Raw genomic sequence first — 27,339 nt, 5'->3', positions numbered from 1 at the left:
GGAACGTATCAAAGAAAATAAATATATGATCACACGACTGAAACTTCTGGGGACTGTCAAGAAGGAATGATAGTACTGATGTTAGAATTGCCTAGAAAAGAGGTAGGAAGCCACACTTTCTACAAGGCTTCATATCCAAGACCCGAATTTGACATTACAAAATATGCTACTTCAGAAAAATCTGTAAAATATCAGAATATATTATTCCACATTTTCCTTATTTCACGAAGCCAATACCAGAAATCCTTTAATAAATGCTGCATGCAGTAGACAAAACCAGTAGCTGCCAGGAAAAAATTGACTTTAGAAAAATCTTTGTTAGAAGATGACATCTTTTCATTACTATCTATTGCCATTGAAATACAGAGATGGCTTTCTCTTCTGCACTAATTTTATTCCAGTGGTATTCCAATTTTTTGGATGAGGTTTCTGTTGAATTATTATAATGTAAAGAAGAGTGACTCTTACTCTGACTCTTCTGAGAAACAATTCTGTAACAATACTGTTAACGAAAGAGAAGAAAGCAATGTTTCTAACTGGAAGAATTCTCAGAACCATTAATGCTGCAATAATCACATCTGCTTTAGAAAATGCTAAACATACTGCTTAAATTGTGTTTTTAAAATATTTTTGAGATAACAGAAAACCTCTATCCCATAAATGGCAATCTTTTCTGTACTACTACCATTTCTCATTCTCCTAACACAGAAAGGCTACTAAATAAATAAATAAAGAGAAATCAATTAGTTATCTTTCCAAGTCAGCTAGAACACAGTGACATAAATATCTTTGGGCCAAGCGAAAAGAGAAGCACTGGATGTGTTCAGGAGATGTAGGTAATACTGACTATTTCACAATGACTTTAAGTTTCCTCCTAAGTACAAGCATTTCATAAGTATTCCAGTCTCTTCCAGGTACAATTCTGCCACTTTAGTGCACCTGTTTGAATGTAAGATTATGGGATTTCTGAAAGGTAGTTTGATCCACAGTTATTCATTTATTCTGAAATTGAAAATTCATGTCTAAATCCTCAACTGCGGACAGGAAGCTGCTGGAGTAGCATAAATACACAAGTTCACATTCAATTAACATGACATCGTGATTCATTTTGCACCTTTGTGGCATGCCACGTTTAACATATCTTATGCCTGAAGACGTACAGTATGCCATACTGATGAGCTCTGTCATTTAGGACCATCGTATTTATGTTCAGCAATAGTATTTAAAGAAATCTGACTTAGTAATTTCCAATAAGAAGCATTTTCTAACCAATGCAGAATAAGAAAAAAAATGCAAAATGCAATTTCTACTAAGTTGGTTCAGTACTAACCTTACTGTAAGAACAAAACAGTTTCTTTATCCCTCCCAGCTAACAGCTTTGGAATTTCTAAAACTCGGTATTCCACTTGACTGAGACCGTTATGGACAAGATGATATTTTTCTGGTAATTGCTCACAGAAAAGCATCTCTAAAGTTTTTCAACAATTTAAAGTATAAAAGCTTTTTAATAAATATGCTTATTTTTCGGTCATGCTTCAAGGTTTCTAGTTAAAGCAGCCTATACAAAAAGTTCTCCTTTGGACCATCTTCCAGAGAATGTGGATCTTATCATGCACACTTAGATAAATTTTTAACAATTTCCTATGAACCAGAATGGCTTTGGCATGAACTATCTTTGGATTTGTAAACAGCACAACCACAACAAGAAGGAAATGAAAAATTTATAAAATCAAAAGTAGATCTACATCAGTACTGAATGGGACTGCCTACAGCACGGAGATGTGAACAAGAGCAACCCTGAAGTGCTGTACAAAACAGCAAAGGGAACAAAACTGGACTCAAATGTCTTAAGAGCAAAGGATGATTTAGTTTAATATCATCAATAAGGTAGAACAGTTTACACACTGCAGGGTTAATTCATGAAAGCGCAGTACATCAGACACAGTAGAAACCAACAGACCAGGAAGAACATGAAAAAAAATCAAATATTTTTATATCTACTTACAGTGACAGTTACACGAGCTCATATAAAATATTAAGGATTATAAAACCTCCTGTTTCAGGTTCTAAGTCAACAAAGCAGAGATTTAGAGTGAAACAGCTCCTGTATTTTTGAAAAGGAGCAGAGAACGTTATGCAAATAGGTCTATTTACAACCCACAGAAAGGAGTTCTGTTACAGTTTATCACACCCTCTGCATAAAGCTTGGAACATGATCACCCAGGCCTGTTCAATGGAAGCTTCTCAGTTTTCTAAGAAAAGTCTGAATCAATGGTTCATAGCTTGAATTTTAAATCACTGGAAGTTGATGGTAAAACAAGTAGTAATTGGAAGGGCCTGTCTCCAACTGGAAGGAGAGACTGCTCTTCATTATGTCTCTCCTAACTTCTTTCATCATCCGGAGTAAATCCTAGCACAGTTTGGTTCTCCTTGGACCTCTTTCATCTACTCCACAGTTTAATGACAATCCATCATTTAAAAAACGGACCCCAAAAATGACTTTCACAAAAAATAGTTGCTTAGATCATACAGACTACACAGTAGATGAAAGAAATCTTAGGAGGACCAAAGAGAGATGAACTTAATCAGAGGGATGAAAGACAAAATGAAAATCTATCTTGCCTTGCATTTAAAAAGGAGTTTCCTTCAGATAAGATGATCTTGACTCCTTCTGTGTACCTGCTAAGTATAGTGTGAGCACTGTCAGATCACCGGGGACTTTTATGATTGAGATGCTCTAGCAATTCCTGTAAATTGTACACATTTGAATGGTGCTGCCTTTGACTTTGAGGTGATTGGGCCATTTCCTATTGATCTAAAGCCTTCTTTCTCGCCCTTCTTCCCTCCTTCCTCCTAATCAAGGCAGAAATACATAGCCTGGAAAGCTTTGATGTTCCTCTGCTTTACTTCTCATTATTTTGATCTTTTAACAATCCCTCCATTGGTACATGCTTGTAATATACATTTTCAGTGTTTGTGCCTTCTGGCTTCAAAAGACTTTTCTACTTGATTTTCAGAAAATAAAAGCTGTGTGTGGTACTAAGATGCTGCTATTTCTGCTCTGTTTATCAGATAGGAATGGTATAGAATTAAGCCAGAAAAGATGCTTGATTCCCTGTACAGAATGGAATATATTGTCCTATTTTTGAAGGAAATCAAATAATTTATTTGGCACAGACTTCATCATCTTTATTTTATGGAAAGTCTACAGAATACGGAATTGCCTTTGGATAAAATGTTGCACTGTAGATTACTGTCAGGACAAATTCTCTTAAGAGTCTTCTCAATTTTTATGTTGCTGGCAAAAGAATACAATGACTAAAAGGAGCCGGAGTCTCTCTTGCTATTAGTTAGCTTCTATAAAGTAAGGTCAAGCTGATTCCCGTACTGCCTGTGAAATATTCTTACAGCAGATACACAAGAGGTGGAATCTGAACCAGACCCAGACTGAAATACAGCAGCACTGGTTTAGGGGCCTTCTGATGTCTGGTGACATCTCTTATAAAAAAAGGAGGGAAGTCCACTGTCACATTAGCGATGTGCCACTGGGGCATCAATCTTTCTCCCCCTTGTCCTACCAACTAAGTCCTGAGTAAAGAAAAAGCGGTCCACAAGAACACATTACCCAGGGATCAGAGGGATGTAAGACAATACAAGGACTAATTGCCATTCCACAAACCTTACCTTTGCTAGCTTCAGTCTCCAATACAGCCCTGTATATATTTACATAGAGAAGTCTGCCAAATCACCAAGTTTTAGAAAAGGAGCTCAGGATGATTTTTATAACAGAGTTGATGCTAGTTCCCCTAAATTAAACTGCAGGAATCTCCAAGTCAGTCACAAAATGCTCAGTGATTTATGTACCACATCTCACACATCTGTCCCTCTCCCACTCCTGCTCATTTCCAATGGTTCCAAATCTCAATTTACTGAAAATGCGTCAGAGAAAAGCTACCTTCCTTACTTCTGGTAGAATAAGAAAGGACAACAATGCATTCATGCAGCCCTTAGAACAGAATTTTTTTTTTTTTTTTTTGTATTAACATCTCCTCCTTGATTTTTCTTGTTTCTCCCTCTCAATTTTTCCATTAAATGAATTTACCATCAAATCCAAAGCTAAACCCTGGCTCTGGGAATAATTTAAAGGTAAAAGTCAAGAAGTAAACTGATAGAAGTTAGATACAAACAATCCATACTCACGTAGTAAAACATTGACATTGCAGCGATAAATCCAAATTCCTATGCACAGATAAGCATGGTTCACAAAGACTGAAATTAAGTTTCAAACGTAAAATCAAATGTAGAATCACACCCTAGCTACATAAACACCTATAGTTTTCCTATCAATGAAATGTTGGTAGTTTGGGAAATAAAATACTCAACTATTCTACTGGCAAACAAGGTATTGGAATTACTTGAGAGAAAGTTCTTATGTTTTAATTTCATCTTATTTATTTGTCATTGTTTACAGTGGCAGAAAGCACTACTGGAAAGAAATAAAAGTAAGAATTACCTGTTATAAATATTCTGTGTTAGGAATCAGAAAAAAAAATCTATTTCAGGTGCTTGGGGATAAGAATGAAAATGTAAGAAATGGAAGGTTAGTGATGTACGCATTTTTTTTTCTTCTCAACTGTATAATGCTACTAAGCTTGTCCATTACTCCTAATTCAGCACTCACATCTGCAACACTGCTATCTATCTACACAATGTGACCACTGTGCCTTTTTTTCTTTAATGAAAATTTCATTTCAGAGCATTTTCAAACTTATCCAACTTGAATTTTCCAGCCTACCATTCATTCAGAATATTCACAATCTGCAATTTGCAATTACTCAATGTGTTACAGCTGTACTCTCATTATATACAGTGGTAGTGAAGATAATGAAAACACCCAAGAGGATGTGTTCCTGGTGGGAAGCCATCTGAAATGGCCTTCAGCTGACAGCAAACACCCAGTAATAGAGTTCTGAATGTCGTTTCTCAACCAGCTACACAACCACTTCATTCTGTATTTCTCTAGGTCACACTGATTTCAGAACATTCTCAGATTTATGCAATGTCAATCTGTGAATCTGAATAGTATATGGGCAACTGTTGCATGGGACTGGACTCAATGTCTTCCTAAAGTCATGGGAACATTATCTCTGCTGCCTTCCACTTACCTTATTGTGAATCCTCAGCAAAATGCTTTGTCAAGGAAAGGAATCAGATTATCAAGAACAAATAATAGTAAATCTATTCCATTCTGGTTGTTTCTTATCACCGTTCTGCTCTCCATGTGTCTGTAAGCTGAAAATTGCATTATCAGTGACAAGAAAATAAAAATACAGATAACACGTACTTTCTGAATTTGCAGTAGGATGCAGAATGGCTGCATAGGCAAAGATGCAGAGATAACATCCTAGAAAGGCTACCTGCTGAACACTGATCACAGAAAGCCTTCACAAACCTTTTCAAATATATCACTGACAAGACCCAGCTCCTGTCCTTACCCTGTCCTCAGCTATTTGCTATCAGTGCTAACAGTGGACAGGCAGGTGTTTTCCAGACACTGCTGTCTGGCCAGGACTCATGCCGTGTCTGTTGCACTCCTGAGTCCACACTCCCAGTCACGTCCCCACAACCTCCAACTAGAATCATAAAATTACAGACTACCCTGAGCTGGAGGTGACCCATGAGGACCACTGATCTCAACTCCATGCTACACATAGTATCATCCAAAATCCAAACCCTACGGTTGAGAGCACTTCTTGAACTCCAGCAAGGAATTCAATGGCTGTGACCACTGCTGTGTGGAGCCTGTCCCATGCCCCACCATCCTCTGGTGAAAAACCTTTTCCTTATGCTCAACTGGACCCACCCTGATACAGCTTCATGCCATTCCCTAAGGTCAGTCAGTGTCAGATTGCTAGACCAGCGCCAGCCAAGTAAGCACTAACAAACACTCAGCATCGCTCAGAATACAGCTTAAGGGGCCAGTGTCCTACCAGGCAGAACATAGAAGGGAACTACTGATCACAGGTAAGCCACTATCAGCTGGGCAGATTTATACACAGGCAGGACTTGCAGTGCAAACCACTGCTCGTAAAACATTACCATCTAACTGAAGTAGTCCGTGTTTTTTGCCACATTTGCCATCATAAATATATCCACTGCAAACTTTGGGATATAACATTGCCTCTAGACTGTAAATTATAAAAAGATTCCAATAAGTACCTTCTGAAATTGGTATTTTTACAGCAGACACGCCAGAGGTGGAATTTGAGCCAGACCCAAACTGAAATATAGTGGCACTGGTTTAGGTATCTTTTGATGTCTGCTGACATCTCTCGTAAAAAAAAAAAAAAAAGGAGGAAAGTCCACTATCACATGAGCAGAGAATAAGAGCTGTTGGTTAACTATCTTACAAGCAAAAAAAATGGTAACACTGATGGTTTTTTTGATGGCACATCTCAATATAAAAAACCATAAAATAATTTTGGTAGAAACAACAATAATGTGGCTCCAACTTTGTTCCAGATCAATCACACAGTAAATAATATATCTAAATGATGCCTCTTAAAAGTGGTCTTGCAGGTACAATGTATACAGGCGATACCAAAATTAATCCTTTCATCTAATTTGGCATAGCACCAATGTTGACTGAGTCTAACTTATAATTAACCATAACCAACTTATTACAAATCAGCTTTGTAATCCCAGTTTCACCTATATTTTAGATGAAATTTTAATGGAACAATCTCTGCATAGAGCCACACCAGTAAAATATTAATGGCAGACTATTACCCTTTTTTCCTCCTCATGATAAGTTCTTGATCTGCATCTTAGTCTAAAACCACTCATCTGCAATATTCCGACTGCTACTGCAGAAAGTGAACAGAATCTTAAACTCCTTGAGTCCGGTGCTTCCTCCATTCTATTTTTGCACTGCCAATTCATACATCAACTTCTGCACTGAAATGGATCATATCTATATCACCAACTCTCTTAGCAAATTCCACGTGGTATGAATTTATAACCTGTATAACGGATGAAAGAAATAGATCATACATGGTCTAATAGTACAGCATGCTAAAAATAATGTTCCAAGATGCACAAGGAGGCAATCAGGTATTGATCCACCCCAAGACCTCAGGTGTGCCAAGGAGTGAGTACTGCTTTCAAAGCAGAGGATTAGTTTCTCATTACTGCACTGGTGGCTTTGTTGTTTGTCTGTACGTAAATCAATATATTATTCTCTTAGAGAGTTTGCTGCTTTGTGTCACAGCGTTTCTGCATTCTTCTGATGGGGAGATACAGCTCTGAGATGGCCACGTTGCTTCTGTTAATGAGGGAAGATACGGTCAAATCCCTCAAATGAATCACAGCTGAGATGCAGCAGGTGAAGAAGAAAATAAGCTATGACATGTTCCATTGCTGTGGTGTCTCCCTGCTTTAGAAAAGTAACTACTCTTTACAAAACCATGTTGTCAGGCATTTCCAAGATGAGATTTTTAAGTGGTGCCTCATTACATCAGTCTGGTCTTTAATACACGTCTATTTATTTGTCCAATGGCTTTTGAAGCAGCTTTCAAAGACACTTGCTTAAAGCCTGCTTTCCATCCACTAATTAAATGTTAACAATCCCTTGTAATGAGCAACACATTTTTTCCTCCCCAAAAATGTAAATGTCTAAGATGGCTGATCATGTCAGCACTGAAGGGAGAGGTCATTTCTGGAGGATCTTCCATCACAAACATCAGAGAACAGTAAAGTCACTGAAGGGCATCTGAAGCAGAAGCAATTTTCTCACATTCTTGACACCTTCTAGTAAATTAGTCACTTGTCGAGGAAAATGACAGCTATATAGCAATAGAAAAGCTCGTAAAGCTCTTTATTTGTTGTTAGAAATGTTGCCTATGTTACTGTCAAGCAACAGTAATATCCCCACACTGTTTTATTCTTGAATGCCCTATTTTAGGTGGTTTGCTGGTTTTTAATTTTTCAAATAATGCCTAAATGAAGTTTAAATAACAGTATATTTCGTAGCTCTAAATATTACTTTCCTCTTAACTGCATGATTGTTTTCTGAATAAGTTAGTTTATGGGGGCAATATACAAAATTAAAGGCTATTCTAATTAGTGCAATATAATTCCAAGACAAAGCTGTAAAAACTGCAGCTTCAGAGGGTCATTATCTCCTTGTCTATTCTGCTCGTTACTCAGATAAATCCTAGTACCTTCAGCATGTTATATGTGCATAAGTGACAACACTCATATTGATCTACAAGTACCTACCTCAGAATATATTCTAAGAATGGAACTTGAAAGTCATTTCAGACTCCATTTTCCCCCAGCACACAGTTCTAAACATTTTACATGCATTCTAAACATATACACATACATACTCTCTTTCTTGCTTCAGAAATACTTCATATTAATTCAGTGCTCTTGTTCTGGATAGCCACAGCAGTCATGGAAATCTGAAATCCTATTATTCAAACGACAGTCATGGCATGGACAGAGAAAGAAAACACAAATTCTAAAAATGGATGCTCTAAGGCTGATTATTTTTAGGTAACGGGATGACAGTTGTTATGCTGTAAAAAAGAAATTGGGCAAACTCATACAAATACTCTTTGGAGAGTAAGAACTTATTGGCTAAAGACACTGACACACTTTGCAGGCCAACTACTGCACAGAATAGTGGTGATACCTCAAATGCAAACTCATACAGTATTCCTACAGGAATATTGCAGGAAAGCATGCATCTGTAACATCTGGGGATCTTACACTAATGGTACCGTTTGCCCATGAAAGATTTCCTTAGACTCACACAACCAGACAACACAACTTACGATGCAAAGGACTTCTGGAGGTCCAATGCCTTCTCAAAACAGGACAGATCTTGAAGTTAGAGAAGGGGGCCTTATACAGTTTATAAATTATCACTGAAAATCTACCAGTGTGTTTTTACACAAGAAACCCCAACAGGTAGCTGGATTTTAGCTGCCTTTGCCCTTGTTTGTAGGCAGCACCCGGTAAATTTTGTGAGCATTTCATGTGAGAATTCATTTTCCTGAAACCCCATTCATCTTCAGTACTGCCTGGTAGATTGGTACCATCACATCACGTAACTGCAAAAATCAGAGCTGTAGTGAAAATCACAGATAACTGTGGGAAGTGAACCTGGTACTGAAGTAAATTTTGCTTGAACCCTCCAGGCCGTGAGATACCTTTCGCATGATTATCACAAAACAGTACATAGCCTATTTAATTGTTGGAGAGCTCTCCACAGAGCAAAAATAAGCATGATACCCTCCTATTACACTTCACATCCTGTCAGAGTAAGATTAGTAAAAAGTTCATACAGCTACTGGAGCATAAAGATCGCCTTCCCTTCACACCGAGATTCAGGAACACATTTTAGGATGTCTCAATTTACAGAGCTCTCTTTGAAGACCTTGTGGAAAGGCTTGTGGTCCAAGCCTAAAGGTATTTACTTCTTTCAGTTTAAAATATTTCTTTCAGAGGCTGCTCACACACTGTCAGAGCTTTTTTTCTTCTTTTCCTTTATTTCCAGATTATGTAAGAAAATCAGCTCATCTTTGAAGAACAGTTTCTAACCTTGCGAAGGAGTAAATTACTATGTCAAATTTCTTCAGTTAGCATACCTGTAGAGTAATCTTTTTTCAATAAAAATAACCTTTTGTTAAAGGTTTTATTAGATTTCTCAGCAGACTGATAACAGTCACATCTCAAGCCATCTGTAGGAACCGTTTCAGACTCTGATCACATACTCAGAATAGTGAAATTCTTTTTACCAACTTTTGTTCAGACAATTGCATCACTGTATTTTCCAACTGCTTAAGCACACAAAGGGCAGGAGCCCAAAGCCTTTACCCATGCTTGTGTAGTGATAAAAGCAGGCCTCAGGCAAATTATTAGTTAAATTCAAAATTACAAGGAACTCATCCTTTACATTATTAGCACCAAGAAGCAATTACTTCATAGAGAACTACAGATACAGTCCTTTCTAAGTCAACGTGCTTCAGCCTTAAGCAGAAGAGGTTACTCTAAGTACATCTGAACCCCAAGTACAAATCTGTTCCTATAGTCCAAGCACACTATCACGTTACTAGTATTTTGACTTCCAATAGACCAGAAAAAAACAAATAATGGATCCACTTCCCAAAACACTTTATTTTACACCCGAAGCACTTCAGTCACTGTTTCCAAAATGGCAACTCTAAAAGAGTAAACTCCACCACTTCAGGTACTTGGAGGTCACATGGAGAAAGCTTACCCCTTGACTGCAAACCGTGTCCACATGCCTCATTATGTCCCAGGGCACTCTGTCTCACTGACTCTGGCACCAGTACACAGTGACTCCATCGATGGGTCTTCCACCTGTGAGAGGAAAACATTAATCATTAAGTGGCTAAAACTGGAAAATAATATGCCCAGACAAGAAAGCTGCAATACAAATGATGATACTACAAAGACTTAAGGAAAAATAGCCAATAAGTTGTAATCACTCCTGAAATAAGCATCACAAACTGAAATTCAGATCTAAGGTTCACCTTTATAGAAAGTCACTTCATTCTCCAGCCATACTTCCCTCCCTGATTTTTGAATCCCTCCCAGCATTCAGCTGACTGCTCTGCTCTGAGTCCAGGATGTGCTCTTTGAAGATTTAGATGCGAAGATATGTTCATATTTACTAACATTGTATAACAGATGGGTCAGAGAATTATAACGAAGAGTGGTGAGTAATTGTCCTATTGTACTATCTGTCTAATCAGAAATGTAAAGTGCATATTATGCACTGGAGTGAGAGCATCAGGGGAGAAGACAGTGTTTTTGCAGTAAGCACACAATTATGATTAAGGCAGTTGAATGCTTGGGGTATCAAAATAGCTTGCACTGATTTTTAGATGCATTAAGGAAGGTTTTACTGGGAGCTCCACCCTCAAACACTGCCAGTCCTGAATTTAACATTTTTAGGAGCTCTGTCTATTGGTGCTCATTCTGATGAAATTGGATCATCTGAAATATCCAACTTGAACACTTCTACATTTAACAAAATTCATTACTCGTATCTTGTTATTTGTTTTTGTGTCAAGTTTTATGTCATTTTCTTGTGAAAAGTGTGCAGAACGATCCCACAAAATTCATTTCCAGAGAACTGGAAGCCCACTAGAAAGAGACTGATTCAAAGCTAACACTTTTACCTATAAACTGGACAGATGGGAATATCTTCACATTCTCTTTCCTCGTACAAGGTGTCTGGGCATGCCTGTCCCCCATTGCCAGCATCCTGAATGATAATCCTATACCGAGACTGCTTAACTGCTGTGGCATTGCCTGTAAAACAGAGAAAAATGTTTTCCAGACTCAGCTGGTACCTCGAGTCAGTGATCTAGCTGTCCTGGCTAAAAACTTTTCTCACATTACATTTACATTGTGAAATCATGAATCCTCACAAGGAAGGGGGTGGAGGGAGGGCAGGGATGGTACACTGAATCAAAAGCTATCATTAATTTCTTTAAAACTAGAAACAGTGCAGCAGAGCAGCATCAGGAAGGTTGGTAAATCCACAGTTTAAGACAAGCTTAAAAAATGGCTTTTTTACAGAACATCCCAGCAGACAAGAAAATAAGTACAAGCGAATGCTGAAACATATGAACAGGAAAAAAAGAAAATTAAAAAAAAAATGCAACTGTTACAATGGAAGATTTTGTATCCTGGTGGTCTCAGGCTACCGCCAGTAAACCATCTGTACTAATCTAGCAGTTACAGATGGTGTCTTCCTGATAAGAAAACCATCACAACCAACAGAGGCTAATTCTCTGCTTAGCCTGAGTACACACAAGCTCAATGCACCCGGAAACGCAGCTCACAGTGAGTGGTACACAACGCAGCACAGGAGACAAGGACAGGATTTGCATTAGCGGGACCTGACAGCTAATGCAAACACAATCCTTGGCTGCAGAATTGGGAAGCTGAAACTGAGAGCTAATACAACTGCTGTGTATGGCACCAATTGAGAAGCAAAGAAAAGGTTCTTAATAGAACTTAAACTTTGAATTACAGAATTATTTTTCCAGCCCAAGATATGGACAAGGTGGCAGTAGCAAGAGGACAGTGCTTAAGACCAGAAGAGAAACTCAGGAAAATTCACACCACAGATGCAGTTTACAGGAAAAGGCCCTGTAATAACAGTGGGATCCAAAAACATCACCCCCAGCCTAATGAGCACACAGCACAGTAATACCTTCAGTTTTACACATGACATGACCATTGAATTTAACAAGCCCAGTATGAGTTATAGCCTTCCTAATTGTTGCCTTTCATTTATTTTGTAGTTTCCAGAGTTGCCTGAGATGGTACGATGTCTTTAATTTTGATTCCTTCTTTGTGCAATTGATTTCTTCTTCCCAAGCCATATTTTGAGAAACTTCTCAAAGATTTCTGTATCACTTAACATATTGAAGTTGCTGCCTCTTTTGGCTTAGCACCACCCATGAATGCTATCAGTGGAAACCATCAAGATTTTCAGACAAATATCAAATAGAATCAGGACAAGAAGAATCCTCTGTAGGACTGTCCTTGGTTCATGTTCCATTTTGACTGTGAATAGCAGTATCTGTCAGCCAACAGTGGACCTGGGTAACCTGATGGACAAGTCAACCAGGCAGCAGCTATGCACTGCTGCAGCAAAGAAGGCTTAAGGAAAGTGAGGCTTTCCCTCTGGGCACTAGTGAGCCATTTCAGGGCTGTGTCCCACAGGACAAGAAGAACATGAACACAGAGCAAGTTCAGTGAACAGACATAAAGATGATGTAGGCACTGAAGCATCTGACAAACCGTAAAAAGCCAGGAGAGCTGGGACTGTTCAGCTGGAGAGAAGGCTCTGAGGATCATATCAGTATACCTGACAGAGGGCCATAAAGGAGATGGAATAACACTTCTTGCAGTGATATTCACTGAGACGTTTTTCAAGCAGCTGAGTATGCATTTACAGTGATTTAATTCAAGCCACTGTTCCTCAGCTTTCTGATAAAAGTTTCATGTGTCAAAAATCTACCACTTCCCTTAATTAGAGCAGCTATGCTGTCAAAAGAGGAGATTAAACTTACTGGGCATGATTTGTTCTCAACAAATCCATACTGGCCAGTTTATCATCATCTTATTCTTATGACGTTTATATCTCAAGTAATAACTACTTCTTGTGTAACTACATAATGAAGTTAGAGTGAGTGATCTATAATTTCCTTGACCTCCCTTTTGAGTTTCATTCTGATACTTTATTATTATTATTATTGTTATTGGGGTTTCATTTAGTTCTTTAGGACTTAGCAATTTCTCACATAGAAGGCAGTCACTAGATGCTCTGGTATTACTTCCTTTTCTATTCATACAGCCCTACTGACGTGGAAACGGATGATTTATTGAAATATTTATTCTTCAGTCCATTCCTCTCCTGGCTGCAGATGGGAAGCAGCAGCAGCATTACACATTCCCCAGTAAGTAATGAGCATACCTTCCATCCAGCTTCCACATACTTCCAATCCATTTCAGTTATCCAACTCATTTTCTTATTGGCAATCACTAAATTTGCATTTTTGACTTCTATATTACTCTTTTGGGCAACCCTTTGAATTAACCTTCAGTTACATGCTTGCTTCTACTTTTTGCAAAACAATTGGGCAATTAAAAAAAAAAAGATTCTGAACAATTTATTTTGAACAATTCTGATGATGAGAAAAGACAAAAATAGCTGTGTATGATGTTTTTTCTTCGAAGTTTGAAGCTGCTGACCCTACTAGCTATTAGTACGGACATCTATTTGGGATAGAAAGTAAGAGAAGTAGAGTCCCAGTGGGCTCCAGCCTTTTGTACAGTCTTCCTTGGTAACTTCTGCCTTTTCCACACTACTGTTTGCATGGAACATGTTCACCAGAGGTGCAGCTATCAATTTGCTGAATCTGTCGAAATTATTTTCTGCTATTGCTATTTTTCCCTCCTCCTACAAATCACGAGCTCTATCTCTTTGTGATGATTTTGTAATTCAAATTGTCTACCACCATTAGAATCTTAGCCATTTTCTTCCTATTAATCAGCACCAAATCTAAATGAGCTTCCCACAGTAATTTTCTCCACCTCAAGAAACTAAATTATCCTCAACATTTATTGCACATTACTCAAACCCCATTTTCAAAATTGAATTTCCTCACTGGCTTTTCTACAGCGTTCCTACAAATATTACTGAATGTAATTTTTATATCTCATTTAATATTGTTACAGCTTGATTTCCAAGGTATTAACATTATATAGGACCGTACAGTTAAAGCCAAACTTCAGCTGACTTCAACTAAGGTTATGACTATCTGCCATTCTGAAAAATTAAGCCCCAGGATTCTCAAGATAAATTCTACATCCTCTACTCTGCAACTCAGGGAATGCTGTTTGAGAATTCTGGGAGTGCCTTATCTCAGCTTCTGTTCCCACCCTCCTGTCCCAACTCCAGTCCCCTCTCCTTACACACAGATTCCTATGACTCATTCTGTCAATCGATTCTTTTCATTCCTCTTTTGCTCTTCTATCTTTGCTTTCTCTCCATTTGACCCCCACAGCTTCCCGGGCACACCGCTCAGGGCTAGTAAAGGTGGATTACCACTGTCAGATGAGGGACAAACTTCTAGCACACTACTGTAAGGTCCAGCTTTATCTTGATAAAAATCGCTGCCGTGGCTTTTATAGAAAGCATTCAGCTTCATCTTTTGTGCTGCCCTGGGGGAAGCGCACAGACTGGTCAGCACAAGACTCCATGAGCACACAAATAACAGGGACAGATCCTCTGAGATTTCAGTCACCAGAATCGGGGCTCTCCCCAGTATTTTTGTGCAGTAAGAGTCTTGGAAAGCGTAAGTTTAAGCTTGACCACATCTGGTTGAGTGTTTTATGAAAACTACTAGTGGCAAATCCATGAGAGAAACTGACACAAGGTAAAAGCTACTGTAATTTCTTAATGAGGCAACCAACTTCAGCATTTCAAATATGTTTTAAGCCACGGAAATAAACTGGATAGTTAGTGTCTAACGCTTCCTGTAAACTTGCCTACATAAAGCAACATTAAGCAACAAAGAAATTGCTCACCTTCACTCTGGACAACCCAAGTACAGAAGAGAAGAACTTACAGTCACCATCCATTTACTGTAAGTTTTGTTTTGAACTCATTTCAAAGCTGTGCTGACAGACCAGAAAGCACATCACCCATGCTGGAAGCAGATACCTCTCCATGACACATTCATCACCACGTATACAAAAGTTACTCATTCAAACCATTTCATTTTCCTGCAACCTCCATGTTGGTTCTCTGAATCTTGTTTCAATTCATCCTCAAAGACCCATTAAAAGAGAAAGATTATAGGGGGCTGCAGTAGACAGTTGTCACCTTTAAGTATCTGAAATGGCAGAGAATCAATAACTTGCAACAACCTCTCTGTTCCTGACTCACCAACAGGTGTTTTGATTCAATTGCACTTCTTTTGTGAATTATGTCGTCCGTCCATCTGTTATTGCCCTACGTTCGCTGCTGTCTACACTTCTGAGGTATGAGATAATTCTTTGCCAGAAGACAGCCTCTTGTCTGATGACATTTAAATGCAGGGAAAATGTCAGCTTTTTACTGTTAGATAGTAAAGTTGGATGCATTTTCTCAGATAAACTACAAACAGCTTAACTGGTAAAGTTCTGTGTAAACCTGATTTAGTGACTGCATGTTTGTCTAAGCTCTCATCTTCTGCTGGTACACATTTAATTTTAAATCTGCCAGGCAATACCTGCTTCTGCTTGATTTGCTTAGTAATTCACCATCTGTATATTCTTTTCATTAAATGTAACTTTTCTATAAAACAACAAAACCCCCAACAACTCACACACACATAGCGTTTTTGAAATTTCATTATCACGCTGAGGTTTTAATTGCACGATGCAAATTAAGGAAAACTTGCAGTGCAGCCATATCAATAACGGATCTAGCAGAAAGCAAACTCCCCCATCTAAGAAGTTTTAATTTAGAATTATATTAAAATGATAACACTGCCAAGGAGGTTAAATAATTAATTTCTTCTCATTTTAATTGTAGACTATTATTTAATAAACAAAGTAATTTACCAGGTAATTTATTCTACTCCTTCATAGGCAGCTCATTTAAAGTCTAAAAATAAATTGCTAATTAAAACAGGATTCACTGTTTTAGAAACAACTCATTTTCCTATAAAATCTTACAAGGACTATGCTAAAGCATCCACTGAGAATCTTTGAAGGGCAAGGAAGCTGCCAGGAAAAAGGAAATATTCTGGTAACTAAGAAGACTTTCATCTCAACAATTAATGAAACACATACATTTGTCACAAAAGCCAACACTAGATCATTATAAAGAAATTCTGCTGAACACCTAGCGTACAAAGGCTAACCAACTAGATCAGAGAAACATATGGTCCTTGGAAAACCACAAAGGGTTATCTACTCAGCCCTGTGCATACATTCAGATTGGTCAGGAGAAATAAATTTCATGCAATACAGCAATTCCGCATACAACAAAGGAGCCTCAGACTTTAATCCCTGAAGTTCTCCCTCAATGCTTGGGGTGCTGAATCTTAAGTTCCTTTGTGCCCCTCTTGTAGGCATTAGAAATAGAAGGTGGTGGGGAGATGCATAATGAGAAAAGGAAGACTTAGGGTCTTTGTAGATCTTTTCTTTTTTCTCTGTCCACTTGTGGCCTCCTGGCGTCTGCATTTCCCAGATCAGCATTAGCAGCACCAGCAGCCTGAGACCCTGAGCACCTGTTAGGAGCTTTTGCTGCCAGAAAACACAACTGGAAAGAAATCCCAGAGTGCACAGAGCCGAAGTGAAGACAGGTGGCAACATACAGAGCATGCCTGGGGAAGCCCTGAGTGGGCTCCTCATGGCCCTCTATCCCTTTCCCATGGCCATAGGTGCAATAAGTTGCCCAAAATTCTGTTCTCCCTTTATAGGCTTACCAGGCTGACACAGTGTAGGGCAGCGAGTCCACTCACTGAAAGGCGTAACAATGCAGTCCTTCTTGCAGGGCAGGAGACACGGCCGCACAGTCTCAGGTCTGGTGGAATCCGGACATCTATGAGTTCAAATGCAGAGATACCGTGTCACCAGCAAACATCAAGTCTGTAGGGAAATGGTCACGCCACAGGTATCTGGTATCAATCCTGCACACAGCAAGCCTCATTTTCATTCTCCTTTGAATTGGTTTCCCTTGTGAAACCAAGCTGAAGTTGGAACACATGCACGGATTTAAAAAAATGTCGAGTTCGGTCTGATGACTACAGAATAAATGTAACACTATCTGCTGCCTAGAATGTAATGCTCACTGAAGCAAAGCAGATATATTTATTACTAAAGAAAGTGAGTAGTTAGGACTATATATGGTAGTCCTGTTTAACACGACACAGAACAGCCTTCAAGTCACTTGCAACTGTGCATAAGGACTGATATTTCCCTACTTTCAGAGCACTAGGAAATTCAGCTTGAAGCCATCTTTGCGCCCCTTCCTGAGGTGCAGGAAGAGCCTGCAGGACGGAAGGTTTCTTGGGAAGGTTGTATGACACAGTATGGGAAAATAAATGCGACTTTTTTGGTATCAATTTTTAACTCCTAAATGAAAAATATGTGACGCATATTCTAATAAATGCTTCAGACACAGATAATCAATATTTAAAAACTAAAAGAGTGGAAAAGGGACAATTTTAAGGGAACTGGCACGTCATGCATTTGAAAAAGATGATCAGAAAGGGAATTAATCTTCTCTAACTTTCATTAATTTCTAGTAAAAAGATCACTCAGAAATACTTAGGAACACGGGCAACCTAAAATGATCAGATTTGAAAGAAGAATATACCATTAAACCATGCTAGGAGAGAAAGTAAACCTCGAAGTCATGATTCTACTACTGAGATGGTAATAGGATACTGAAAGGTATAATTTAAGAAAAAATAAAGAGACATTTGTACTCATTAAGCGTAACTATTCTGGAGGGCAGAATTCTGTTATCCAACCAGTGAGGTGCTGAAATATTTTTTATACTGAAATTCTAGCTTTATTCAATTTTCTGTGCCGTGCAACTGCCTTAAATTACTGTGTAGGTTTTCATCATGAAATTGGGAAAAAAATGCAGAACACAAGGACTCAGCCCGCCAGCACACAAAGGTTAATTCCCATAATGCAGCCCATTTCTGAAGCCACATTAACGGTAGGCTTTCGCCACAGCAGTTCCAAATGCAATATTACTTTGGGTCAGTTTTCATCAGCTCAGACATTAACCATGTCAGTGGAACATCCATTTCCCCTCAGACTGTCTCAAAACGTGGAGGGGGCAAAAACCTATTTCAGGCATTATATAGCTCTACAAACAATATGTTTAATTAGACAAAGTTGCAGCATATCGATAGATTCCAGATATAAATGAGTATTAGATTTCTTTCTCTTTATTTAATTAATCTCATTAACCTCAAGAATTTTAATTAACTTTGCAGAAATCAACACAGTCTGCTTATAGCAATAGGACTGTATGAGAGCTACAATAAGAAATGAAACTCAGTTGTAAGTCTCCTGAGTCATTATCAGTGGAAAAAAATAATTAGAAGTGTCTTGATTTTCTTTGATATTAGGGAAAACATCTGTGCTACTTATTTTCCTCATTTAGTGAAACAAAGCAAAATTCAGTCCAGAATACATAATTGTGCTGCGTTGGTATCACGTTATAAAAGCTATATAAATCAACAGAATGATACATATCACAAAGGTTCTGCCTCATCGTGGTGTAAATGAAATGCAAAGTCTACTTATTTTTTCTATTTCATTAGAGCACTGTTAATAATGGATTCATGAATGTTGTGTCTAGATGTACTTTGTATTTTCCATACACCAGTCCTTGAGGAAAAGCATTTTCAAAAAAATCTGAATTAGAATAATAGAGCAGCCACGGCAAGCAAGATCTATAGCACTAAAAGCATGCATTTTCCTTGGATTTACTCATAAAAATTAAAAATGAGATAGCTACTCGTTTTTGTTACACATTAATAACACCTTTCAACTGTAGTGACAGAATAGCAGCTGGAGAATAAGGCCAGAAATAAAATCATTACTAAGTCTGCTGTTTCCCTACACTGTCCGAAAATACTTTTACGTTTAATGTACCTTAACAAATCGTCACTTGAGCTCTACAAATAACCTTTCTTTGAATACCTTTTAGGTGTAACCTGGCCAGAACCACTCCTCATGCAGAAGACCTTCCTTGTCTGCATGCCCACTCCACAAGTGGCCTCTCCACTCCAACTAACAGTTGCATTCAGCACAGTTACCAATGCATCTTCAGAACAGGAGCTCCAGGAGGAAGTTTCCCAGAAGAAATGCACACATGGGTGATCATTACAGGTACGGTGCTCCTGCAGGGCTCGGTCAGGAGGACAGGCTTTTCCACCTGGAAAGAGTCAGAAGAACAAAACACTTGGATCTCGTGACACGTGGCAAAAAAAAAGCAATGGGATGAAAACAAATAAATAACTGTGATAGGTTTGCTACACATCTTTCTTTCTTTCCATTTTCTAAGTAAATAAATAAACAAAGCTTAAATAAAGCTGTTGACCTTTACGGCTGCAACAACAACTTTCTAAAATATTGTTTCCCCATTAAACTAGCCTTGCATAAAATTGCATTCCAACACATAATGGAAACAGAAATAGGCAAAGTATATTTCTGAGTTACCTTATTGATACTCCTACACACAGCCAAGTTGATTCCATTTAAATGGCAGTATCACTCAGCAAACATGCCATTATCTTTAAAGACAAATTAAGCATTATTTTTTATGCTCATTTTACTTGCTAATTTCCAAAGGAGTAACATCTCTAATATTTGGACTACATTCACAGAACAGTGAGGGCTGCTAATCCATACTGATGGAAAGTTGTTACTACTAACTGATACAAAGGTAGTTACAAGTCTGCAAATCAAGCAGGAAAAGCCTGAAAGACAGACTTTGAGACTCAAACCTTTATTTATCTGAGGCAGCACCCTCCAAATTCATGTGCAGAATTAGTTAAGATACTACACTTTGTCAACAACTTGTAATAAATCTACAAAATACAGGAGTAAGAACAGACTCCCCAGAAGCCTTAACACTCTCGCCAGCGGTCTGAATTGAGCCCATAAAAGCTGCAGACATTCATAGCTCAAAAGCCAGAGAGTAATGCAGTGAAATTGTAACAGTAAGCTCTGTCATTTTTGGAAGAATGAACCAAAAATGACTACAATCAAAATCATTCTCTTCCTGGATGAAGGAACTGGCAACTTGTGACACAGCAAACGTACATCAAAATTAAAGTTACACGTTTTGAAAGAACTGAAGTGCTAGGGCCAGACACCACACGACTCAGAGCACCTTTATGCCCTAACTAAAATCAACGAGAGATGAAGACAATATTGCTCCTCAAAGGGACGCCGATCATCTTGCAGGAGTGAGGCTTCTGAAATGAAGCATGACCCCAAAGGGCCACGTAACAGCGAGGAAAGAGAGGGATAGGGATTTCTTAGCACATTGATTTGGATAATCATGCCACATTACTGCTGTCTTTTTCTTCTTTTTCATGAAAATGGACTGCTCCATATCATGAACAGACTCTGAAAGGTTCAGTGTGATGATGGAGCAGAAAATGCCCTTGGGTATCTTACTCTCCTGAAAACTTCTTGGGAGGAAAAACTGCAGATTGGTTACTGTTCTTGTGAGCTTGAGTACATGTAAAAAATAAAAAATTAAAGAAAAGGAAATGGCAAAATATCTGGTCCATTAGAAAAATAAAAGAAAAAAAAAGGAGAACAAAAGAATGAAGAAAGAAAAAAAGATCTAACAGAAAACTTGAGTTTCCCAAGTAAAAACTGCGCATTTTTTCTTTTTTCCCAATATCCACAGGAAGGATGCTCTCTTAAGGCACTTAAGCGTGCTAACAAGGCAGCTTTAATTTCAGAATAGAAGTAATGCCTGATGGTCCATTCAACATAGCAGTCTGCCAGCAAAAGTGGCAGCAGAAGATATTGTTCATAAAAAACATGAGAGCTTGGCCACTTTCTGCAGCTCATTCACACGCTCTGTGCAAGGAAAGCAGGATAGGACACCCATCTCTAGCCCTCTCAGTCATCTTTCACGGACCTTTTAGGGATCTGTTGCTCATCAGTTCCTCTAAACCATTTTACATCTGCTGAGACTGGCTGCCTCCACATTCACCTTTTGCACAAGCTTTCAAAAGTTTGCAGTGTTAATAAATACCATTTTTAAAGTGATTTTAAAGCAACCACTTCTAGCTTTTTCAACTGCATCCTGGTTTTCATATAGTGGGATCTGGTGAACAGATTGGAGAAAATGAGCTGAGGGTTAGAATAGAGGTCAGACTATGAGATGGCATCTAGGATTGCTGAGAGCACAGCCAAGGCCAGCACTGTCTTTGTTGAGAGCAGACAAATGAAATACCACCTTCAATGGCTAGCAGAGCTCCACAGACATTAGTGGTTTGCTATGAGCTGGATACAAGTGTGTCAGGTTACATAACATTATCTTAGTATTGCAACAGTGCTATTAAATCCACTTTTGCTAACTCTCCCCAACTTCTCATCCTCTATATGGTAAAACATTTCATTCAGCTTTAAAGGTGTTCAGAAACACTTGGGGTGTTTAGTGATATTAATGAATTATTTCTCTCAAGGAAGCCTGAAACATTCAGTTCAAAACATGGCATTTTCTCTTTAGTGTGTTTCAGGTTACATAGTCTTGAGATTACTGAGCTTCTGCACTTCTGGAATTCATTTCTTCAACATTAGCAAAAGCCCTTACGTTCACAATTTCATGTTAGTCTGTTACTTAAATTTTGGTCTCCACCATGGAAAATACTAAATCAAATTCATTTTTCAGTTTAATTATTCTCTAGCATATAGACTTCTTTAGTAGTTATTATCATTCAGTCGACAATTACATAGCAGTTTTCATCCTGAAGGGTCCCAATTTCCTTTCCAAGTGCTTATAAGGATGTTTATGAGTACAGAACACTCATATGAGCAAGAGTTTGCAGGATCAAGTCCCTATACTGCCCCAGGAAGAGTGGGTGGTTGTAATGCTAATTTGCAAAGTAGCACTTAATAGAGCTTCTCCTAGACTAGATTTGCATCTGAAGTGTTTTGGTGATGGATTAGCTGCACATAGTGCTAACAATAGTAGACATTTTCTGTGGTGTCAACAAGGCTTGAGTTTGTTAGACCTGTTCACACTTCACACATTTTTATGTGCTCACAGTGGTAACATTCAAATTCTTTGTGATAAACCAGTACATAAATTAATTACTGTATGTGTAAGGAAAGTCAGAAGACTACCATTTTAATAAGATACTGTCTACGTAAACAACAGTACCACTGTGATGTTGGTACATTAAACTCGAGGTGCATGATGAATCCATGAAGATCCAGCAGAAATTATGTATATTCATTAAAAGTTATTTCCTTATTCCAATAGAAAAAACAGGTTAACACACCTTAGGTTTGTATTAAAAAAAGAAACAGGGTCTTTTCTATTTCCTTGTTTTATACAGCTCACTGTTCTCTTCTAAATCGATAATAATATGTTACCATATAAAAACCCCTCCATGCTATGCTTCCATGTCATGGTGTAATTTCATTAGTATAGATTGTACCTCTCCTGAACAAATTCATATCCAGACCTAGTCCTAAATACGCACTAATTCATAGCCTAAAGTAAATAATTTTGAACCATGATAGAATTTCTCTTAATAACACATGCATCTGTGATTAATTTAAACCTAGAAAGATCTTACAGTTGCTAGGCATGAAGGACAGACAAGATGTATTATTTCTCATTGCTTCAGTATTGGCATTTGCTCTGATCTAAACAGAGCTTGGCAGAAGAACACAAGTCAATCTATTAAACAAACAAATAGCAACTAACCTAAAATATTTACCACTTACCCTCTGCTGGAAGGGCCAAGATAGTCCTACTCCTGATTTGGCTGCCCTCTGCACTTTTACTGGAGCATGAATGGGAACACAGGGACCACTGGGACCACTCACTGAGTACACAGTCTGTAGCACAAGGGATTTCACAGGCCATGACATCAGGACGTGGAAGCTCTGAGCAAAGGTGATATGGTACTTCTTCACCTAGAGCAGACAAAACAAACAAAGGGAAGTTTGACTTGCTTCACTATCAATGCTTTCTATCAAAGAGAATGACTTTATGTCAAATATCTGCCCAACAGTGGAGGGATATGCTACAAAAGAACACATGGTTAGGCTTCAGGCTTGGAAGTATGATTGTTGAACAACCACCTAAAGGATTTCTTCAGAAAATAAAAATAAAGAACTGTAACTACAGAACCTACTTTCCACAATATAAATTATGCAGGTCCCCACAGAAGACAGTTTACTTCTGCCTGCAGGTCAGAAAAGCATGTGATAGATATTTTGGTCATTCTGCAACCTCCCTTGAAGTGACCATGTACCACTTCTAAGCGTGCTAGGAGCTCCAAAATAAGTCTCTACTAAACCAACCTAAGGAATACCTTCGGTGGGAACAAACTAAGGGGTGAGGATGAGAAGCATACATCCTGACAAGAAGCCCATTCGATATGAATGCAGGAAACTGGAGGTGGTGAGGAAAGACTTGACAACCTAAAGATCAGCTGGCAGTGAGCAGCAGAACAAAGCACACAGGAGCAATGATGAGTGGAGCACAAGACATAGGGATACTGTTTCAAAAAGTAAAACAAAACATAATTCTACTTTAATAAAGAAATAACAATGGAAATATCCAGTAATTTCATTAATTAGACTTCACGAGGACACTGTAACTGACAAAGTTTCATAAAAGATAATTCTTTTGGTACATAATAAACACAATTCACATAAACAGTGAACATGGTTGAATTCGTTACTCTGTTCTCTTCCCTAGTGCATCTGAATTATCAGATATAAACCTGAAATTTCTGGAAGCTCAAACTTCCTGTTAAAAAACAAGCTCACACTGAACGTTACCTCTTTCACTCTTGTAATAGCTACAAAGTTCTCCATTCTCCATTCTCCTCTGAAGTTTCTTTAATTATGAATTCAGGAAAAAAACATAATGACTATCCAAGCTCAATTATATGTAGGAAAATAAAATAGAATTTATAATGGCTACAACAGAATAACATTGGCTCTTCCACATCACTATACAGAAACAGGGTCTGTAACGAGGCAGCCGAAGATGCAATTATAACCACAAGGATAGAAATCTGGATTGCTTTTGCAAGACAATACATGTACAAGTGTGTAAATAAGAGAAGGAGGCTGCGACTGAGACTGCATAAAGCTGTCAGTAGCGCAGTCCTATTATCTGCAGTTGCATCCCTAAATGAAGACAGGCTCATCGCCCTCAAGGCACAAATAAAACTTTTCAAGCATATTATAAGAAGGAAAAGAGAACCTAGCCAGGGATTCTGACTGCAAAAATACATTAAAAAATACTTTCTCTTTTTTCCTTACACTTATGTTTCATTGGGAAGGGGGCTTGAAACACCCATTCGTTGTGTCCCTAACTGTTCCAAGGCTGCTGGATAATAAAATCAAGACTAAATCTGCTCTTGTAGATCGCTCCAGTTCTGAGCAGCGCAAGTCTATTTTGGTGCTGCATCTGGCAACCCCTGCAAACCATGCTAATTCAACCCTTCACTTCAATTAGCCTATTATTACCATTGCTCACATAACACTGACAACTATCTTCAGACAAAAACAGCATTAAAAAACAGAAACAACAAAAAAAAGAACCCAACAGATAAACCTGTAAGCCTTATTCCAGCTGTCTCCTTGAGTCATTTGAGTGTCAAAATCCCTGCTAACATTTTGACAGCCTGTCTGTTTAGCAGCAGATAACATGAGGGTTTCCTAGGCAGACTTGATTTTAAGAGTCATTCGTACAGTAAAATCAAGAGATTATAAGCTTTAGTGAAGCACCGTAAGACATTCATCCTCCCCTGCCACTGCTAAAATCACAGGGAGGCATGGGAGCCTTCTCACTGATGCCTTCACAACTTCACAAAGATCACCTCTAAGCACCCAGCACCCCACTTGGGGTGGCTTCTTCCACCCACAAGCCTGGGTGAAAGCAGGCATTTGCATTCCCCAGTTCTGGCAAAGCAGCAAAATCTGCTTTCTGCTTCTCTCCGTATTTCTTCACATAGGATTTATAACAGGTGACAGCAGCAGCAGCCCTGTGAACAGAGGCTGCAATTCAAAGTTCTTCAGCAAAAGGGAGATTTGAGTTTTGTTATGGAGAGAGTACCAATGAGTGCATGAAGGTACAATTCAACACTCAGTTTGATCTACGTTATAGCTCTGCTTGCTGTGTTCAGGTTTAATTGCTGGCTGTTATTAACGTAGAAGTGTACTGCTCTGTACCCACTGCCAAGCAGAGAGTTCTCAGAAAACCACCATATATTACAAAAGAAGGTAATACCTCTTATTTCCTATGAAAAATACTCTTAACAGCATACATATCACATGTGCTTTATGCACCGTCACAGACTTACAAGAAGATATTAAATTCTCCAGAGCTTCTAAATTGTCCAAAACCTTGAAGGTACAATTCTTATTACAGATGTTCAGAATAATCCTTCTAGAGGAGGCTTTCTCTCAGCTAAATAACACTTTAAGCATCCAAATTACCTAAATGCAATACGAATTCCTTTCCAAGTACATGTTTAGATCTCAAGATGCAATATCTGAAGTCAGCCATGGAGAGAGCTGTGGGGTGGCACAGAATGACGCAGTCCTTTTGAAAGCCACTCATCTTTCAGGAATGCAGAGCAAGAGACAGCACTGACAATGACAGCTGCAACTTCGCTCCCTAGTCAGAATTTTTAGAATAGAAATGGTGACACTGTGGTGAAGTTCATTTTGTAATAACCAGGAGTTAAAATCAGTGACTGCAGTATTTCTTCAGGTATCCCATCTCTCCCAGTCAGCACTCTCTCTTGATATGGAACTGGTTCTTGCCCACAAATTGCTGCAATGCCAGTATAAACTTAGAGAGCTGCTCATCAGTAAACACTCTCACTCAAGGCAGAAGGGCAGATGACACTTGAAAAGAAAAACAAAAGGTCCTTTGTTTTTTTGTGGCATCCTCTTGTCAGCTTGGAATGGATCCAGCCCATCCAATCCACCTCAGGGGTTACTGCCACAGTCCTCATTGCCTCTCTTCAGATCTCACTTGCTCATTTCGTCTTCCTCCCACCTTGACACTGGCAAAGCGCCCAGAATTAGTCTCAAAGAACTGAGTTTGCTCTGATGAGTATTTTTTTCTGCTGTGACCCTCAGAAGTACAAAGCCAAGCAGTTGCTGAGATGCAGCTGGAGGACTGGCGAGGACAATGCCTGATCAACTGAAGAGCTTCGTCCTCACGCTGAGGACACTTGGATGGAAATTAAGTGGGGCTCTCATCGGAGCAAACCATGGGAAATGCCTTCTATCCTTGTGGAAACTGCTGCTAACCCAACTGCACGTGGAATGTGCTAGCTGTAAAACTGAACTACCTGCATTTTATGAGTCACAGCTGTTAACTAATGCATGCTACCCATTATCACCACATTTATTCAACAGATAACATTTTTAGTACAGTAAAGACTGAATCCCTTTTCTTCCATCGTTGAGTGCAATAATTATTAAAGACAAACAGAATTTTTGCAAATGTATCTGCTAATAAAGTTGATTACTACCTAATATACAGGTTCTGTAATTGAATTAACAAGGCAACAGAAGGAACTACACAGAGAAACACATACAGAGCTGAATTTCTGGTATATCTTAAGAACAAATGAAACACTTCCCAATGGGCAAAACAAAGCAAAGAACAACACATGCTTGAAATAAAAAGTTTGTTTTTCCCAGATTTCTTTGTTCCCATTGCCTTTTCCATTCTAGAAGGAGACGTTACTTCCACAGTCTTGAATAAAGCACTGCATGGTGAGACACTGAATAAACAGCAACACTTCATTCTGCTTCAGTTCAGCATTAAACCCATCTGCCTACTTTGCAAGACACCTCTCCAAAATCCCAGCTCCAGAGTAATATTGAAATATTGAATATTTGAAAGATTTCAGGACTGTACACCTTCGTGGAGCCCGGCCCTGCAGCAGGAAAAGGCTCAATGTTGCATTTCAGATAGCTCTGCATTGCTACCTGTAAGTTCAGGAAATTTATTTTTTTGCACAAGTGACTGCT

General features: G+C 38.6%; 1 protein-coding gene and 1 long non-coding RNA gene across 2 annotated transcripts in view; one reads left to right on the top strand and one right to left on the bottom strand.

The window, feature by feature from the left end:
* Nucleotides 1-27,339, bottom strand: part of THSD7B (thrombospondin type 1 domain containing 7B) — a 243,907-nt gene that overhangs the window by 118,123 nt on the left and 98,445 nt on the right. Inside the window, exons 7-11 of the mRNA XM_065750321.1 lie at nt 23,053-23,244; nt 19,273-19,507; nt 17,034-17,149; nt 11,217-11,349; nt 10,289-10,392 (exon numbers count right to left, since the gene is read on the bottom strand). Coding sequence (XP_065606393.1) covers nt 10,289-10,392; nt 11,217-11,349; nt 17,034-17,149; nt 19,273-19,507; nt 23,053-23,244 — 780 coding nt within the window. The remainder of the gene's footprint in view (nt 1-10,288; nt 10,393-11,216; nt 11,350-17,033; nt 17,150-19,272; nt 19,508-23,052; nt 23,245-27,339) is intronic.
* On the top strand, nt 15,525-19,338 carry LOC136057583 (uncharacterized). Its single transcript, XR_010623045.1, has 3 exons — nt 15,525-15,600; nt 17,538-17,611; nt 19,280-19,338. It is a non-coding gene; the product is annotated as an uncharacterized LOC136057583 (long non-coding RNA).

The sequence above is a fragment of the Cyrtonyx montezumae genome, unplaced genomic scaffold, assembly GCF_038088225.1.
Source record: "Cyrtonyx montezumae isolate F1298 unplaced genomic scaffold, pur_monq_1.0 scaffold_7, whole genome shotgun sequence".
NCBI lineage: Eukaryota > Metazoa > Chordata > Aves > Galliformes > Odontophoridae > Cyrtonyx > Cyrtonyx montezumae.
The sequence above is the reverse complement of the archived record's forward strand: the minus strand, read 5'-3'. Positions and strand labels throughout refer to the sequence as shown.